Genomic DNA, 21,218 nt, shown 5'->3' with positions numbered 1-21,218 from the left:
ATAGACGAACAGGTGGAGTTCCAATAGGTTTACTATTGGGTCTCCTCTTGGCTGATTTTTTCACGGCCAGTCTGGAAAATACCGTACTTCGACCAATAATTGAAGTATTTCATTTATATAAGAGATATGGGGATGATACTTTCATTACTTTTGGAAAAAATAGGGACCTCAATGAAATTTCGAATACTGTTGAAAAGAAGGTCAGATGATTCTTTACAGAGATCTATAGATAGAAAACCGACCTGGAATAAGCAGTATACGAATTTCCATAACTGGTTCCTATTGGGTAGAAAAAGAAACTTAATTCACTCTCTATCCTCAAGGATCAGGCGAATATGTTCTAATGACAAAATAGATGATGAACTACTTCAACTTCGACATATACTCATCAGAAATGGTTATCCCCCTAGATTCTTCGATAGGAAATTAACACCTAGACAACATCGGGAAAAAGCACAAACAGTCCAAAAGAAAGCTCTTTCTATGAATATCGAATTTAAAGGAAATGTGGCTGCTAAAATCTTGAGTAAACGGATTTTAAAATCCCTGAATAAAGAGTTCTATTCAGCTAAGCTACGTATCATTTTCTCGAGCTGGCCAACCATTCACGGATGTGTTAAGGATAAACTTCCGCTTTGCGCCATACCAATGTGCATCTATGAATTTACATGCTCATATGTGACAGATTACATTGCTCTAACAAAGCGATTACTTTCTAAACGCATCTCAGAACACTACCCGACATGGCTTTTATAAGGAGAGTGCAAAACAATTACTGGTTCAGTTCAGGAGCATTTAATCAATTCTGGACATATCACTGCGAAGGAGTCTTCTTCTAAAATAATCTACACAGTCAAAGGAATTGGATCGAAAGGAGGCTAAACGAAAAGCTTATGAACTGTTGAGGCATTGGCAATCTACCAACTCAAGCCCGAACTCAGCGTGCAAAACTGATACGTCCAACCTCTCACTCTTTCTTGACCCTAATTCCCTTCTATAGTATTTTTTTAAATTTTAAACCGTAGTCAATTATTATTATCCTTTAAAAATTGTTCATGGTTATTATTCAGTCCTTATTCATATCTGTTCTGAGGACAATTATCTTTCATAATTTTGACCCATAAATTATTTTCATCCTTATTATTCTTCTCTTACCCTTTGATAATCAGTCTCAAATTAGGTTTTATTGCAATCTTTTCTATCCTTCTATAAACGAATGTACAGCTTAAGTAAATGATTTCGTCGAGAAGAAAAGTTTCTTCGCTGAATTATCTTTATTTTTACTCAATGACACAATGGATTACTTTAATTATCTGTACAGCTTGAGTTAATGATATCATCTAAATGAAGATTTTCTTCGCTTAATTGTCTTGGAGAAACTTCCTAGCGATTTTTTATAAACCAAGAATTATCGTCTATAGGACAGATACAGAGTATACATATATACAATCTTGAAATATTATGATCAAAAGTAGTCAGGAATACGCAATAGTGTTAGGATCAACTGAACGAGAGATTTAAAGTAATTAATCATAGGAAAGTAAGATTTTGTTATGAATCGGACGTTCAAAAAGTACTTCTTACCATACATATGCCTTTTTTATCCCAGTTTTTATAAGGATCGGTTATTCTTTGTGAGCTACTAATCTTCTCCACTATCACAAAAGCTTTGACTATTTCCGAACTCGAACCGATCATGTTTAATATTTCATAGTGAGAGGAATACGATAATACTGAATTAACTAAATACATTGGGCATGATTGTGTAATTTTATTTAAATCTCACCTGCGTTTTATTACATTACAGTTTATTATATTACCTTTCGTCAATAACCATGGAATTCAGCTCATTTCTTTGATATTTTCCACCTATGCTAATAAACACTATGTCCATAAATCATCTGAGATATATGGTGACTCGAATTTACTTATCAAAAGAAAACTCCTTTTGTCCCAAACTACAATTTAGAACACCAGAATGTCAGAAGAGTACCATGCTTTATTGATGAAGTTAACACTCGCATGAATATTTACATCAAATATTAGTACATAATGCATCATAGGTAGTAAACTAGACCATATATATAATTAAGATCTTTATGATATAATCTGAGTAATAAGCTTATAATTAGTTGAAAAGGATTTGTAAATGGAAAAAGATTTAGCAGTAAATAACGTGTCAAACGGAAGCTTACGGTTAGAACAATATCAGAACACGATAGATCAATCATTTGATAAAACCATAAACAATGTATATGCTAATCCATCAAAGAATAAATTCATTTAGTATTGTTTGTTTGAATCTTCCCATTGATGTGTTAGGACTGCAACTGGCCAGTCTCTAATTGGCATATGTACGTACTGTGCGTATTGCCTCGATATAGCCTTAATTCACAAGCATTGTAAGCAAAGATGGATTTAAAGGACTCAAACAAAGGATTCAAACAAACAATACTAAATGAATTTAAACTTCACCCCATCGCACAAGCAAGTGGCTATCAGGACTCAATGGCCGAGTGGATAACGCGATGGCGTTTGAAGCAAAAGGTGCTGGGTTCGAGTCCCAGAGTAAACATCAACTCAGATGCAGGCTCATCGAGCTGACGAGTCCCAAATGGGACGAGACACGCGTCCTGGATTCAACTGCTAGCCACTATCCATCTTTGCTATCAAAGAATAGTTGCCATTTCCATTTAATCATCTAATCACAGCGATTTCATTGAGTTCAAGTATATAAAGTACCTACAATATGGTAAAAATCAGTTACGTACATTTCAATGGAAAGCTTTGTAACCTAAAAATAATTTATTTTGCAAAATTTTGATAAAGGTCGTTCAGTTCAATTTCCAATATTCGAATTGTTTATATCAAAAAATCGCTCGCGTTTATAATGAGCTTTTTCACTAGAAAATCATTAATGCAGCTTCAAAACAAGTGGATGATTATCATGACTTAGTGTCCTGTTGAATAACATTGGCATTAAAAAACGTTAAACATTCCATTCAACATACGATGCAGACATTATGATATTATTGATTTCATGAAAAACCATTACCATTGTAGTGTATGCTACTGATATCAACAGATATAATTAGTACGTATCATCAAATGAAAGTGAAATGCCTGGCGGCAAAAGGTCAAGAAGATTGAAGAAAAGAGAACGAGAACAGTGAATGATTGGTGTAAAAAAGAAGAAACAATCAAGTCTGAGACGACTAATTGACATTTTGCAAATGAAGTATTTATTGTATGGTTCTCAAATTTTGCATCCCAACTGGTATTCACGTTCACGACATTGTCTTATTGAAATAATTAGTCATACCACAATATGCCTACATAGTCTCTCTCAATATCCAGTGGTATGTATGTATTCTAAAGTATGTTTATCAATAAACATTCTATATTAGATAGTAGTATAATTAATTAGAATACTTTAATAAAAAGGAATAGTTAAGTCAAATTACCGACATTTCTTATAATAAAATATTGATTATTTTGTGTATATTGGTGTTAAAAAGAAAAACTAACATTTTTTTAAAAAAAAAAGTTGTAACAATAATGGTTTCAATAAGGAAGGGAAGTAAACATAATTGAAGGGTGTTAAAAGTCAAATGAATTGAGCATAAAAAATGTCATTTGTTTGAACTGTCAATATGTATATCAATATAAAATAATAATTTAAATTAGTAATCATTAATACACTTTTCTCATTAGTTAAATAAATAATTTTATTATCAGAATGGGGTTTTGTGAAGATTTTAGTAGTTTTATATACTTGAATTCATGAATCAATTGAAGCTAGACCACCATGGAAAACCTGGAAGCACTGGACAGCCGTTTCGTCTTATTGTGAGACTTCTCAGCAGTGCGTATCCACTTCAATTGACTAATGATTTCAACTATATAAAATTACTAAAATATCCACAAAACCCCCCTTCTGATAATAATCATATTCTCACTAGTGACTAGCCTCATGAGGTATTTCCTGGAGTTCTAGTGAGAAATAGTAACCAGTGGAGTTCAACCAGGTCTGTTGGGAGATATCAACTCACTGAAGATATTGGTGAATGGTTACTCAATTTCGTGGATTGGTTGAAGTTAGACATTAACACCGTTGGATGCTGGCTCAGTGGTCTAGTGGTTAGGCGCTCGTGTGCGAGACTGATAGGTCCTAGGTTCGAATCTGAGGAGGCGGGATCGTGGATGCGCACTGCTGAGGAGCCAGTTCCATAATAGGACGAAACGGCCGTCCAATGCTTTCAGGTTTTCCATGGAGGTCTAGCTTCAATTGACTCATGATATTAACTATATAAAATAATTTTATGTCAAAAGCTATGACAATACTCAGAAGATTGAGACTTATTGTCATTGACAAATGTTTGCTGATTTTGTTGATGGATTTAAATGCTGAATTACCAATAACCTAAAAGGCAAGTTTTCATACCTGACCACTTCTATGTTCATTTATCAGTTCTCCTGCTCTTCTGAAGTTAGGTGTATAGGTCTTTCAATGGACATTCTTTCCAATAGGACTCAATAGCATTATTCAGTTTGATTGAAGGTATGCAAAAATGGATCGATAATATGCTCTATAATCAAATACGTTGTGAAAACGGATCATCTTATGAAATCATGTTCAGCGTTGAAAGTTATCTATGAGGTTAACAGAAGTTCGCTAGGAACTTATCGGTACTTTATTTTCAGAATCGATCCTAGAATATTTAAGGTCTACAGCTACCATTTACAGTAACAACATAGATAAGCTCATTAGCTAACATCTAAATGAGCTTAGACATAGTTTACTGTAACCTCCTTATTCCTATTTTAATAAATAGTACATACACCAGTCACATATCCCTACTGAAATAGCTTGTGTTTATCTATACTGAACTATAGTGATAGAAAAAAATTACATTGTAGACAAAATGCATCATGATGATGTGTCAGTCGGACTGGTAAAAACATTACAACTTCATCAACAGAATTTAATCAGCATTAGGAATTAAAAAACGTGACATTTACCATTATCAAGTAAAACGATTTGATTCAGTCCGAGAAAAGTTCAGGAACAGATCATTTTAAAATATTCAGAAATCCAATCCCACTAAGATCTATATATTTCAGTATTTTTTTATTATTAAAAACTGAACAGAGGAATAGTCTAATTAGATTCTGAATCTAGAATGTCTTTCATGTACCTAATAAGTTTCGATAGAATAGATTGCTAAAGCAAGGACGTATAATAAGTAAAAAGTGCTAGCATTAAAGAATTTATTGTGAGTAGTTAAATTATTGATCATACCAAGATTACTTCACCCAACAATCGCTGTCTGGACCGGCACAATATTATACATAAACATGATTAATTTGCACACGCATGCATTCATATTCCAATACACTCTTAGTTTACTTGGTCTGCATTGATGGTTCAGAAAGTATATAGAATCATGGATTGGGACTAAATTATATCACAAAACACAACAGTTACTTATATAAACATATTTATTCAATAAAATTTGAAACTCCTATTCTTTGTAATTAAACAGTTCACTATATTTTCTTTATTATCTTATTCCTTTTTAAGAAGTAATTTTTCAAGACAAAGTATCTTGAGTTTGGCGCCTTAGACCGCTCGGCCACTCCGACGTAAGACAAAGTATTAGTTCCGTAAAAATGACAATCGTATTTTATTGATGATTAACAAGAATTAGAAGAATCTAAACGTATGGATTTTTTTGTATTTCAACATCCAGAAATATAACAACTGTATGAATGTATGTCAATGATATGCCTTGTTAACACTGGTTACAGACATTAGAAAAAATCCATATTTTCCTGTTCTACTACTCAAAGATTTCAGTTACTAACGCTTCAAATTTTGTAGAAAAAACATTATTCTTTAAATAGTCAAGCCACTTTGGTTAGTATATAATGACTCTTCATTCAAAACAGTTTTCAGAAAACATTGAAAGAAAATTTTTGAATGGTGTAATAAGAAGACGAAGATTATCAGAACTATGTGATATATTAGCGCAATACATTTCGAACAATCTGATCACACAGATACTTGTTTAGAACATTTATATATAAAAATAAAAGGTCAACTAGACTAGAAATGGGGGGAGTGAGAGTAGACAAGGATAATAATAATAAATGTGAAAACAATTTGAAACCTAATCACTCTGAATAATAAGCTAATATTATCAGGGTAGGTTTAAGACGAGAACAAAATGCTTTGGAATACACAGAGGGTATTTGAATTTTCGTATGACTAAGGCTTCAATAAACCTTAGTATACGCCCTTTTACACTTTTATACAACACAAAAGCCAGGTTAAGATTAATCAAGAAAAGCAAAGTGTACAGCCATATTGTATCACTTAGGCTAGTGGCCAAGCGAAATTCTCAAATACAACATGGAAAATACCAACCCAATCACACTTCATGGAGAAACCCTGGAAGATGTGGAAACTTTCACGTATCTGCCTGGGAAGCATCATTGATGAACAAGGAGGATCCGAAGCAAACATAAAGACGAGGATTGGGATAGCAACGGCCTCATTCCTACAGTTGAATAACATATGGAACTCAAAACAACTGTCTCTCAACCAATGTGAAAATGAGAATATTCCATACCAACATTAAGACAGTCAGTTCTACTGTGTGGAGCAGAAACGTGGAGAACTACCACAACCATCATCAAGAAGGTACAAGTATTTATAAACAGTTGTTTACGCCAAATACTCAACATTCACTGGTCAGATACTATGAGCAACAGCGTTTTATGGGAGAGGACAAACCAGCTTTCAGCTGATGAGGAAATTGGGAAAAGACGTTGGAAGTGGATCGGACATACATTGTGGAAATCACCAGACTGCATCACGAGGCAAGCCGTAACTTGGAATGGTGAAGGGAAACGGGAAAGAGGAAGGCCAAAGAACGCATTACGCTGAGAAATAGAAGCATATATGAAAAGGATGAATAGCAATTGGGAAGGATTGCTCAGGACAGGGTTGAATGGAGAGTGCTGGTGTGCGTCCTATGCTCCTCCACGAAGGTTAACAGGCGTAAGTAAGTAAGGCTAGTGGCCACTTTGCAACTTGAATTCAATCGACACTTAGTATTAGAGAACAGAATATCACTGGTCACTGTTCAGTAGCCAATCAGTGTGAAATTAATTTATTTCACTCGATAAACCTCGCTTTTTTGAAATATCTACCATTGGACAATTATCTACATAAACTTTTTTCAAATAAAATTATCGCCAATTTTCATATCCTTTGCATTATCACTGTAACATGGACTGATTTTCTCTTTATAACATTTATGAGACTGAAACAAGAAGAAACAATGAACAAATTACTTCTCACATCTGATATTCTCATATTTTTATGCCTACAAGTTTCAGATTAATTAATTCAATGTATGCTCATAATATCAAACCGCGTGTGCTTGCAGCATCACAGAAACTAGTTCCCATTGCCATGAACAAATAATCTGGTTTTTTCTGAGTTTTTTCATTAAGTTATTTTGTAAACTACTTATTGCCAAAACTAAATCAAGATACTAATCAATACACATTGATCAGTTGTTTTTCTCATATATGTGAAACATACTACTGAAATGGTTTATGATTCACCTTAGTTAATAAACACATATTAACGTACGTCTCGTTTGTAATTTATCACTGGAATTATCTAGTTATGAGATACTTTTTAGAAATGAATTGAGAATGAATATTTCGTCATAACACTATACAGTAACCTAAATATACATTAATTCCCCACACGTTTTCAGAGTGAAGATAACGAAAAACATGAACCAATCAGTTAAACATCCGTCTAGACAGAAACAAAGACATGTCAATAACGTAAAGAATCATTTGACTCGTGTTATATTATGTGAATCGAATATTAATAATTCGATGACATTGTACAAGGGTGAAGTAGTGATTCAAACCAGGATCGGAAACGAACTCGCAATCCTACTTTAGTCGAAAACAACCTGTCTAAATAACTTTATGTAGAAAGTTACCTATGTGGAACCAATTTGATGTGAGTAGCATACGAGTATAAGAACGAGCTTAATATACCCAATTTTTTCGACAGCCAAATAAATTTACCCTAATGAAACAATCCTAGACGAACCAGAGGAAACTTAGCAAGTATTTGCCAAAAATAGTTGTTTCAAAGGGTTATCTAGAGGTACTTAAAACAAAGACTATCCGGACGAATACCTACAATCGCAAACGATACATTACTTGCGAATATGACATTACAGAATATCTCCTGGACTCTCTTCTTTAGATGCCTTGTGATCCCACAACTCAATGTTCACCCAGCTGTATCATTTAGATGTTTGACTCTCATGAGAAGGGTGCAAATCAATCAGTGTCAAGCACCTTTACCAAAGTAACATTCCAATTTTATTTGCTGAATTTAAAGTTGTGACCTGGAATGCATCCACAGGAAATGATCAAATAATTAATCAATTGAAACCAGAATCCAATGTGTCCGATCTCTTATGTAAATAAAATGGTTATGACAAAGTGGGAAACCCCTATAACTCCAGGAGCAACCACACGATAATGTCTCGAATGCTTTAGAATTGATCTTTGGAAATCCCCAGTTTAACAGAAGTGAGGTTGTTAAGCATGCTAATCACCCGTCTCATCTTCCAAATCTCAATAGACAGTTGGCCGATGGTTAACGAGAAATCAGCAAAGATACAAAGAGCTCATCCGGTTATTGATATCTCGCACCGCGTGTTGCCTTTCTGTTTATCGAAGGGTGAGTATATTTATTAGCATTCAGCTGTATTAATTTATGGATGTGAAACTTAGCTAGGTTAGTTATAACGCTTGGTTTTTTTTGTTTATACGAACGGGACGTTAATTTACCTTAGACAAATATTTACACTAGATTCCCTTCCTGTGTCTATTCTACAGGACTTCAGCAAAACTCAGATCAAGAACACGTGATTAGCCTGACTAGGATGTAAACATATTTCCACACCAAAACCCGACACAATCCAACAATAATTAATAAGGATAGGGGAATAGATCACTCATCTGAAACCTATCAGACTAAGCAGAAAGCCAAACAATATCATACTCGACCACACATTACTTATTAATAATCAACTAAAAATATCTTGGTGAAAGTATTAAGTAGGCGAAGCTGAGGTTTGGAACAACATATGTACTAAGGGACCAAACTAGCTCATTCACTAGGTACTTAGATATGAGCCTCACCCTAAGTGTGGGAGCTAACTACCCGACTCCCCAAAGGCGAAGTAGAGTAGGGTCCGGACCTTGGACTCAGAGGCTGGAAGTTAAACGTTTTAAACATTGAGTGAGACGACTGGGACATATCACGAACGTCCAACCCTTCTTAACTCAAACATGCAATATTTAACATACGAGCAAGCTGTAGAAAGGTTAGGGGCGACCAGACCGATGCGTAATGAGTCCACAACCAGTAACCGATGAACTGAGCATTGCAACGCTGTATTGTTTTTTTTTAATGGAGTTTGTATGACGACAATTTTCGGTTGGGGACAGATTGTATGGGTTAAAACGGGCGATTGATTCATCTTCCTTTTGAGTCTCAATATGGTTTCACCGACTGACCTTATTAGTCCCATTTGAAGCCAATTCTCTGTCGAGTTTCTTAATACCACTGATACTATCGTCCCCACAATTTCGCTTTCCACGTTATTTTGTTTGTGTTGACATAACTTGTGTTAACTTGGGTAGATGAGCATTCGTGAGGAGTATTAAGTTGTCTATGACTGATTGTTGCAGATTGTAAAATTGTTAGACAATCAGGATCTTAACAAGAATAGATCATGCCATTATCCTTCTACGTTACTGAACTCGCTGTCAATACATCACTCAGTTTCCCACGGTTTTGACTTCAAACCTCGTGACTGGATTCTTATCTTCATTACAATTTACATGAAAATATTGTTGAAGAATTAGAGTAAAATTAAATGATCATCGCTCATGAAGAGTAATAGAGGTTGGACATTTATTTACCTTAAATCTCGATTTCTTAGATAAATGAGGTGCATTTTAGAGCCATACCTTTTATTTAGTGCACCAAAGTGAAGCAGAGTTGAGATACACTTATTACCAACCAACCTAGCTTTTATTTTTAGTCCTTAACAGGTGACCAAATACATACATCTAAATAATAAAATCACTTTGACATGATAAAACATCACATAAAAAAGGAATGAAAAGATTTATCGCATACAGTTAGTAAAATCCCTTAAATAAATAAGATTAATTTTATTAATGCCACTGAAAAATCGGACGAATAGATATGGTACATAGATCATTTTTTGTTTTCAACGAAAACGAGAGCTTTTAGAATGTATAAGTTTTCAAAAAAAACATTAGTGCAGTCTTGTATTGGTGGTAACAAATCGAACCTCAGATGATAAGGAAACGATGGTAATTTCTTTCCAAAATGAAACTAAAATACACCAACAAAATTCGACTGGAACAGGATCGTAAATGTACTGAACAATAAAACACCTGAATACAAATACAGTCCCGTGATATCCTGTTCCGAGAATTTCAGACACAAAATAATATCACAAGTTTAGTAATGAAGGAAGAATATGAGAGATGAATAGTTGTTTTGATAAGCGCACAATCACATAGAAATAAACCATAATAAAGTTGAGGATGGATAGATTCAAGATTATCAAGAAATATTTAACAGCAACCCCCACTTTTTTTGACAGGTTGTGTACTATTAACTGGTACAGTAGAAGACAACATATTTTGAACTGGTGTTGCATTTTCTTGAATCTTCTCAGCCATTTTTAAGAATGCGTTTTCAACATTAGTAGCATCCTTGGCACTGGTTTCTATGAAAGACATTTGATTTTTATCAGCAAACTCCTGGGAAATTAAAAACCACAGTATATTTTGAGCAATAGTACGAAAACGGAATTAAAATAACTGAAGGTAAATTACATTATCAATTTCCATTAAAGAACATAAACTCTAAACCAGTGATCCAGTCACTAAATAATTTCGAGATGGTTGCTAACAATGAAAGCTATAACAATTATCACTCAGCTACCATGTAAAAATCTCTACACTGGGTGGGCTGAGGTGTATTTCATTTGTCGTACCTGATTGTTTAATTCAAAGTAGGAACAAAAGATGTGGATCTAGACCCCTAAATATTAGCAATAAAATGTCAAGACTATATAAATTACTAAAATAATACTCACTTTCTACTAGTTGAAAAAAGTTGAGGACAAAACACATAAGCAACAAAAATAGAATTCGATCTTTAAGATGGAGATTTACGGAAATTGTTCAAACTGAAGTCTGTCCTAATTGAATCACATATTAACTTGATTAAGACTTGATGTACGAAAGTTAATAGTAAAATTACGACCAACCCCGTAATCGAGTACATCCTGAGATTTTGTCCCGGCTGTAGAGTACACTTTCTGATTGAAGGCTACCTCGATATTTAGAAAGAACTAGGTGGAGTATAAACCTGTGATCCGGCGATCTGAGCTGAGTCCTAAATATGCTATTCACCTGAATACTTAACCTAAATTATTGATTGCCAATGAGATGAAAAATGAATCGGCAGTTGCTTATGAAGGCACTCATAGAAAAATTGATTTTAATAACCTGTCAATTTCATTCAGTCAATCATAAGAAACACAGAAACTGTCATATATGTGCATCAATTTAATTTACCACACCACACTAACACAGGAAGATTCTGAAGTAGTATAGATAATAACAGCATAAGTAGTAGCAGAAAAGATTAGAGATCCTAAAAGTACGGATTCGCGAAATAAAAATTTATAAGATAATTAAGAAACCTAGGATCCAGGGGAAGATAAAACCGAACATAAGAGACAATGTTATCATCAGTAAACATACGAGTCCATTAGAAACAAAAAGATCGTAACTAAATAGATTTAAGACCAATATACTGAATTTTAAAAAAGTGACAGCACAGATTTTTACAGTCAACAAAGATATTGATTTAACTCAGTAATCATGAATATAATTGTATAACCAGCTTTGCGCTGCACTGAAGCAGTTTAATCCAGAATAATATGAAGGGGAACTTAAGCTGCAGCTTCCTGGTTGAAAGTCTAATGTTTGAGTAACAGCTTTATCCAGATGCCGAAAAAAATTGTGAAAACATCGAGTCAACAAAACATTGTAATTAATATCACGTACAGACTTGTACATATAGGCTATTAACATAGAAGCCAATTTTAACAACTACTGTTAGCGCAAACAAATGAAAAAAATTGGCTACAGTTTAAGAATATACTGACAGTAGTGAACGTATCTAATCAACGTGGCTAAATGTGTGGGTTTACAAACCTTCGCAACGGACGTCTCAACAGCACGTCGATTCGCCAAATCACACTTGTTACCGACTAAAAGACGGCTAACTGTAGAGTTAGCATAGCAACTGATCTCGTGGAGCCAACTTTGGACGTTGGCAAATGTTGACTACAAAAGAAATAGAAAGCATTGAGTGTAGTAAGCAAGGTGGATAAAAAAGTTAAAACAAAATTACCTAATCACTTAAACCAAACTAGCCGGCGTAGTTTTTAACTAGTGACTAATTAATGTACCTGATAGGTAAATTATATATATATATATATATATATATATATATATATATATATATATATGGAGAGGGAGAGATTATTTTATCTCAATCACAATGGTAACAATATAGTTGATCCAAGTATAATTTCGTACCCGTTAATTCCGTCTCCACCTATTACATATGTGTATCCCCATTTTCTGTTAATAAGACAAGATTCGGTCGATATTACTCAAAACTAATAGACAGAGAATTAATAATTCACTGGTATGCTCCATTCAGAAAAATAGCTTCTTACTTGATTATCTAATGGGACTTTTTTTACCTAGGTCAGGTAGTACAAATTAGCAAAGTCAATAAGTATGTTTTAACTTCGCCAGCATTTTATCAATCAACGAACAAATGGAATACTTATTCTCCTCAACCGCGAAAGTTATGAATTAAAATCCGATAAACAAGTTTCAGATTGTTAAAATGAGTAAACAAAAAGTAATGACACTTAGGTTAACATTCCAGGCTGTTGATTATGTTGATTATGATTGACCGAATTAATGTCTATATTTATTTATTTTATTTAAACACATACATATTGGTACAAAAGGGCACCAGATACATATGCGCCACACAAAATAATGAGAATGCGGGGAGATGCGTATATATAAAGGAAGAAAAAAAGGATGAAAAAAAGAGAGGAGTAATGATGGGGGAAACTGAAATGTACAACCAGAAGACTCTTTCAGTTAAGTAAGTTAGAACCACTCTTTATGAAGAAAGTAAAAGAAGGTTACAGCAGGCTCGCCACTGGCTTCTATTCTGAGCCATATCTGATAACGTCTCTAGCCACTGTGTTGCACCATCTCTCGGACCCCAGCCAGGGAGTCTTGAAGGACCAACAGAAGCTAGCCTTTTGCAGCTTTCTTTCATACCACGACACCATGTTATACACTGACCACCTCTCCGCTTTTTCCAACCAGTCCCAGAGTCGGCAAATAATGCACGACGTGGAATTCTCTGGGACGACATTCGTAGAACATGTGCAAGCCAAGCACTTATGTAGCTACCTAGATACACGAACTTCTCAACTACTTCAATTTGCTCACCATCTAGGGTGAGTACAGGATTAGAATCCTGCCAGTCTTGTAGGAGTACTTTGCACTTGGAGGGTGCAAAGCACATGCCGTACCTGCGGACACTGATTGCCAATTGATTAAGTGTGGATTGCATGCCTTGGGCATTATCGCACAGTAAGACAATATCATCCGCATACTCAAGGTCGAGAAGTCGTTCTCCAGGCAGCAGGTCCACACCGCCATTACTTACATTCATCAGAGCTGTTTCCAGAATGTCGTCGATAGCAAACTTGAAGAGGAATGGTGAGATTGGGCAACCCTGCCTAACCCCGCTGCTCGAATGAAACAAGGGAGAAAGGTGGTTGTATGCCCTCACTCTGCCTGAGGTGTTTGTATACAGGGCCTTTAAGATGTTAATGAACTTCTCAGGCACACCCTTCTTCAATAGACAATCCCAGAGAACAGTCCTGTCCAACAAATCGAAGGCAGCCCTGATATCAAGAAACATTACGATTGTTGGTCTGCGATAAGTATGACGGTGTTTTAACATTTGGCGGAGGGTGATCAATGCATCCTCGACCAGAACGAAAACCAGCCTGCTCCTCGCGAGTCAATCGTTCTCGGGTTTTAAACAACCTACGAAGAATGACAGAAGCCAACAGTTTGGACGCAATCGGAAGTAGACTTATCCCCCGATAGTTGTGACAGGAACAAAATGAATTAATGTCTATCAATAAATGAAAGAGAATGATGTGTTCGAGGAATATCTACCTATAAAACCGAGTTACCGACGTAAGCCCTCCATTAAACAGATATTAGAAAGCGAGAATGAATAGGCTGCTACCTTGATGTGGTGGTCGGGCTTGCCTATCGTGATGAAGCAATCGAGCTATGCTGGCTGGAACAATCGTTCCTCGAGGTCCTACCATGCCAGACAGGTCGGTTGAAGAGCGGTAAGACTAAAAGCAGCAAACCCAAGGTCCGAAGGCGAAGTCGTACTGCCGACTGTACAGAGGTGTGACGGCAGTAAGGTGTTTCCTTCAGACAACCAGCATGACAGCGATGCTGCCTTCCCACAAGGATGGGTGGGGTTAGAAAAGGTCGACCCTAAAAATGCACACCTCGCCTTATCCCACGGATATCCGTCTCCGGCGGTAAGGTCCTTTGAAGAACGGAGCTAACACAAAAACTACCCACAAAAAGGTCGTGTGTGACCGACCTCAAGCAGTTGTCCCTTGGGCACTGCGGTCACGCTCTCAGGTCATTAAGACCACTTCTAACCCAATTTCCTTTTCAGGTACCCCTAGAAGAACTCCTCCACGGTGTGGGCAACCGGGAAGTGATAACTGCCCTCATACCTCTAACATCACTCAAGACCACTGTATTCATAATCAATCTCATTCTTCAATTCCTACTATTCCTTCTACCTTGACTTTCAACACTTAACTTCCTCTCTCGGTTTCCTCCTCAAGTGTCACCATGGCCAACGATTCTAGTGCGCGAAACGCTGTCCCAGGTCTACTAAAACCTCGCTCCAAACTACACATTGGAGCCTTCAACGTACGTACCCTATGCCAAATCGGTCAACAGGCCTCCTTAGCTAAAACCCTAGAATCTCGTACCATTGATGTATGCTGTGTCTCCGAAACACGCATACAGGATCCTAGTGTGGTCATTCACTTGACCTCACCTCGCCAAAATGGACAGCCAACGAAATACACCCTCCGTGTATCTGGCGACCCGATGGCTAGTTCTCGTGGACTTGCAGGTGTAGGCATAACACTAAGTACAAGGGCAGAACAGGCACTACTAGAATGGATCCCCGTTAATAGTCGCCTGTGTGCTGTCCGACTAAATGGCTCCGTAAGAACTCGGAAGGATAGGGACACACGTCGTTGCCTTTTCGTCGTTTCTGCCTACGCTCCCACTGACTGCAGCCATGATGAAGTGAAAGATGACTTTTACAGAAAACTCTCTGAACTTCTTCAGAAAGCTAAGCGCTCAGACATAGTAGTCGTAGCGGGTGACTTTAATGCCCAGGTAGGCAACTTAAATCAAACAGAAAGACATTTAGGTGGGTGTTTTAGTATTCCGGCTCAACGAACCGATAATGGTGATCGTCTGTTGCAACTATGCTCAGACAATCGTTTATTTTTGGCAAGCACTAATTTTAAACATAAGGAGAGACATCGTCTAACATGGCGACCACCTGCACCAAACCAACGATGGACTCAAATAGACCATATTGTCATCAGTCATCGTTGGAGAGGCTCAATAGAAGATTGTCGCTCGTATTGGAATACTTGTTTAGACTCTGATCACGCTTTAATACGAGCGCGCATTTGTCTGCGCCTCAATGGACGCAGGAAAAGTACACTAAGAAGACCCATTAGGATTGAACTGGAGGACGAGAAAGCCAAATGCGAATTCCAGAAACAACTGAGTTCACATCTAAGCAGTTCTGTAAACGAGACTGACCCAGATGCTGCTTGGAAAGACATACGAACAGCTGTGGAAACAGCAGTAACATCTATTAGTCATTTAAACCATAGGGCTCCAAAAAACCAGTGGATTTCTTCTGAGTCTATTTCACTGATGGATTCGCGTAAACTCATCCCATCAGGCTCTGAACACGACGAAGAGCGTAAACAAATCAGATCTAGGTTAACTAAAAGTCTAAGGAACGATCGTGAGCAGTGGTGGGCAACGAAATCAAAAGAGATGGAAAAGGCAGCGGCTGTAGGCAACACCAGGCAACTATTCAGACTAATAAAAGAAACCGGAATTAAGAAGTCAAGTGTAAGTGAGACAATCTCGGAAAAAGACGGAACCCTTATCTGCTCTCAACCCAAACGTTTAGAACGATGGGCGGAACACTTTAAGGAGCAGTTTAGCTGGCCTTCAGCTACTGCACAACTACCCACTATTCCCAGAAAACCTGAATGGAGCATTGAGGTAGGCCCCCCGACCCTACTTGAAGTTCAAAAGGCTATAAGTAATCTGAAACGAGGAAGAGCAGCTGGTCCAGATGGATTGGCTCCAGAGGTCTTCAAATATGGTGATCCAATTTTAGCGATTAGGTTGACTAATATTCTGGCTAAAATCTGGGAAACGGACGTAATCCCATCTGACTGGTCACAATCTCTGATTGTCCCAATATATAAGAAGGGGTCAAAATCATCCTGTGATAACCATAGAGGGATCAGTCTGACTAACATAGTATCTAAAATACTAGCCTCAATAATTATCGGGCGCCTAACTAAGATTCGTGAACTGCAAACACGAGAAAATCAGGCTGGCTTCAGACCTGGTCGTGGCTGTATCGACCACATATTCACCATTCGTCAAGTTTTAGAGCACAGACATGCTTATCGGCATCCGACAATGATAGTTTTTCTTGACTTAAAAGCAGAATTTGACTCTGTAGACCGAGAGGTTCTGTGGCAGTGTCTGTCATTGAAAGGTGTACCTGAGAAGTACATAAACCTTGTGAAGGCTCTTTACTCGAACACTACCAGTCGAGTGAGAGCTTATGGCGAACTGTCATATGATTTTACAACCTCAAGTGGTGTCCGACAAGGTTGTCCACTATCCCCATTTTTGTTTAACTTCATTATAGACCTGTTGCTGGAAATAACACTCTCTTCGACTGAATTTTCAGGAATTGATCTTCTACCAGGGGGACCACTAAGCGACTTAGAATACGCAGATGACATAGTCCTGTTTGGTGAAGACGCTGACAAAATGCAGAGTCTTCTGTTGGAACTGAGTAATAATGCCAGGATGTTTGGGATGCGTTTCTCCCCATCCAAATGTAAATTGTTACTCCAGGACTGGCCTGCGTCAACACCTGAACTAAGGATAGGGAGTGAAGTAGTCGAACGCGTGGACAACTTCACTTATCTTGGAAGTCTGATCAGCCCTAATGGGTTGGTGTCTGACGAAATCTCAGCACAGATTCAAAAAGCTCGTTTGGCTTTTGCCAACTTACGCCACCTATGGCGAAGACGAGATATCCGTCTATCAATTAAGGGACGAGTATACTGCGCATCAGTTCGCTCTGTTCTACTTTACGGCTGCGAAACATGGCCATTAAGAGTAGAAGATACTCGTAGGTTACTAGTATTTGACCACAGATGCCTTAGAAATATTGCTCGCATCTGGTGGGATAACCGGGTAAGTAATAGTGAGGTTAGACGCAGGGTATTAGGGAATGATGGTAAATCAGTTGATGAGGTGATGAATCTTCATCGACTGAGATGGTTGGGCCACTTGTTACGTATGCCTGAACACCGATTACCACGACGCGCAATGCTGACCAGTGTAGGGGATGGTTGGAAGAGAGTTAGGGGCGGCCAAACCAAAACATGGCATCAGTGCTTGAAGTCACTAACTTCTAGTCTGAGCCATGTTGGCAGATGCAGACTACCTGGTTGGGGTCCGCGTGACGATCGTAATAAATGGTTGGAGACTCTGGGTGACATGGCTCAGAATCGATCACAATGGCGTAGGTGTATACACTCTTTATCTTCCCTTAAACCTTCAGATTAAAATTGCTTCATAACTTTTTTCCTTCCTATACTATATCCTTATATACAACCTTTCTTTATATACTACCACCACTAAATTAATTACTTCTATGAATCCGGTGTTCATCTTGTTGTGCTAACGAGGTATGGCAACTTGGACCGATGCATATATGTGCCTGGTCCTACGTTGTCGCTGACTGACTGACTGACTGAGGCTTTTTGACTAACAAAATATCTAATATATAAAATTGTTTTCACAAAAATAAACACAAACCGATTTTGTAAACAAGTAAAATGTCCATTCTGTACATTGACCACTGACTCGTGAATCAAAACCCAACCCTGGCTTACTTTTTACCCCGTCATTATACAACTGATTTTGAAGTAATATCCCACGGCTAGAAAACATGTCTTGAACAGACTGATATTACGATACAAACCGTAAAGAAAACGGGACCAACATTATCGTCTAGGTACGCATGAATAATGAGAGGATCTTTTGCTCATAAGGGTGCATGTGTGACAAGACCATTCTTGACGCATCAGTAAGGATCAAAAACGGTAGTACATGAAAGTATATTACATCCATAAATAACATACCTGAATAAAATTTACTTTCCCCTAACTTTATTTTAATGTATGGCAATGCTAATTAGTGATATTCAAGCTGATTTAATCTCCACTATCTTAGTTGTAAAACACACCAGACCTATACGTTGGTTTTCAGTGGTATAGTATGGGTATTTTTCGTTATTATACTGGGAAATAATGATCGGAATCTCATACCAGATGTCCGGACTTATATATAATTTATGACAATTACAATGACGATGAACTTTTTTAAACATTGGACAACGGTTCATAAAGAATATAGTTAGCATATTCCATTACTTTGTGTTTCACTGTAAAAAGCCTTATTCATTTCATGAAATATCTTTAAACGAAGTTTTACTGTTTTTTTAAGAGGTTATCGAAGTGTGGACTAAGATTTCTAAAAATAAAACGAACAGGGGAGTGGCATTGAGTTTGATAAAAATTGGCAGTCGCGTTAGTCACAATTCATACCAACATACAGAAGACAGACTAACAGATATAAAGACAAAGGGATTAAAACCATATCAACGGTGGGGGAGGAATGTAGGAAGGACGAAGAACAAATATCATGTCATCCTTTACTTTTAATGGAAAGGTAAGGGATGAAATGGTGTTTAAACTTCTAAAGACTGGATCCAAGCCATCTAAATTTAGTCCCACAGTTACTGATTAGTTTTGCTGAAAACCTTAAGAGGAAAACTGGTTAGTTTTTATAGCTTAGTCAGTCAAACGCAACGTAGAACCTGGCACGTTTACACGGGTTCAAGTTGCCATACCCCGTTAGCACAGCTTAGACCAATGGTCAAAAACGTCATGGACTAGTGTCATACATTGCCTTGATCACTATTAGTCTCCCGATATAATTCTAAGCTAGTGGTAGTTGTTTTTAAGTGTGTTGCAGAATAGCGGATCGCCAGTAATATGACGAACCAGGCATTTGGATATTTCACTAAAGATAATAGTAAAACCCAGTAATGTTATTGCGGTTAGGTATAGATGACAGGGCTTAGCAACATATTAATGTGGGGTTGCAAGTCGAAGATATGTTTGGAAAGATAAGTTGTCTGATAGTCATCTGATCTGGACACTAGATAAGATATCTTGGCAAAGGTCCAAATATGTTTGGAAACTAGAAAACGAGGCAAAACCTAAACACAGGGATGTGGTTTGATTGTCACGTACACATTTGTGGGAAGCTATAGAGTATACCTGAGGTGCATGGTGTTACCTGTTTAATTGGATAGTGGCACATAGAGTGGGATTTAAATTAGTGCCTAATCTAATAAACTTTAAATCTGAAGACCAGTGATACATCTAAAACCCTGACAAGCCGATATCTTATTATTCCAATAATTGGAATTAAGCCTTACAGTACTGTTAACCAACACTGACTTTGTATGACTATACACCAAGACTGACTGCTTGGATTTTCCGTGACTTCACCTGAAAAATCTAGTAGATAGTGGGTGCCAAAAACACGTAGTCGTTACGAAGACATTGAAGGTTACTCATATTGGTGACATTACTGATAAAAAAAGGTGAAAAATAAGTGATGCAAACAGAACGTTCCACCCTGCATGTTTGACTTTACTGAATATGTAAGTGGCGAAATGAAAATTTAACAAGATTGTTACCAAACAGAATTATTTACACAAAACCTTGGGGCAAATTTGGTAACATAAAACGCTGGGTGGCGAAAGGCCTCAAGCAACCCAACAGCCGTAATGATCAACGCGTAAAACAATTAAAATAGTGGGACGCTTACCTGATCTGTTATGTCATAAACAATTATAATTCCTTGGGCACCACGGTAGTATGAAGAGGTAATTGTTCGGAAACGCTCTTGACCAGCAGTATCCCAAATTTGGAGTTTCACAACCTTACCATTTAAATCAATGGTACGTATTTTCTGGAAAGTGTCAGGCTAATATGTACTTACGAAGTCAACACCGATAGTACTGATATATGTTTCGTTAAATGTTTCATCCTAAATCAATTTTTCAATCAATGGTCAAAAGAAAATTTACAGCAAATCTTAGCAACAAACATGATTTCCCCACTCCCGAATCACCGATCAGTAATAGCTTAAGTAGATAATCACTAAAAAATAGGACAAATTTTAATAAATACGCCAAAAAAAATTTAACGAATCTTGTAGGTAAAGTAAACATACTAGTCGGGATTCATTTGGATGTACAAACGAACTTAGTGTTACGCTGTCGCCGCCAACGAGCGCTTACGGACAGGTTTCGGTTTCGGTAACACCCAACAAACAAAACTTTCAACTTATGAATAGAAATTTTCACCGATCTAATCGGTCAGTTGAAATAAATTCCAGACTCGCTTTCAGAACGTTTGTGTCAAATCAGGGTAGTTGAGTGAAATCTTTGACAGACTTTTGCGTGAAACATT

General features: G+C 37.1%; 1 protein-coding gene and 1 non-coding gene across 2 annotated transcripts; one reads left to right on the top strand and one right to left on the bottom strand.

The window, feature by feature from the left end:
• Nucleotides 1–2,503: 2,503 nt before the first annotated feature.
• Nucleotides 2,504–2,575, top strand: Smp_tRNA_00676_Pseudo_TTG.1.1. The gene has a single exon. It is a non-coding gene (tRNA).
• An 8,150-nt stretch (nucleotides 2,576–10,725) lies between these two features.
• On the bottom strand, nucleotides 10,726–20,977 carry Smp_210430 (putative rab15, 13, 10, 1, 35, 5, and; the record flags this gene model as incomplete). The annotated part of the gene is made up of 5 exons (XM_018794774.1): nucleotides 10,726–10,914; nucleotides 12,382–12,513; nucleotides 20,572–20,715; nucleotides 20,746–20,793; nucleotides 20,834–20,977. The coding sequence occupies 5 exons, from the start codon at nucleotides 20,975–20,977 to the stop codon at nucleotides 10,726–10,728; spliced, it is 657 nt and encodes a 218-aa protein (XP_018649153.1).
• Nucleotides 20,978–21,218: the final 241 nt, after the last annotated feature.

The sequence above is a fragment of the Schistosoma mansoni genome, chromosome 1, assembly GCF_000237925.1.
Source record: "Schistosoma mansoni strain Puerto Rico chromosome 1, complete genome".
Taxonomy (NCBI): Eukaryota; Metazoa; Platyhelminthes; class Trematoda; order Strigeidida; family Schistosomatidae; genus Schistosoma; species Schistosoma mansoni.
The sequence above is the reverse complement of the archived record's forward strand: the minus strand, read 5'-3'. Positions and strand labels throughout refer to the sequence as shown.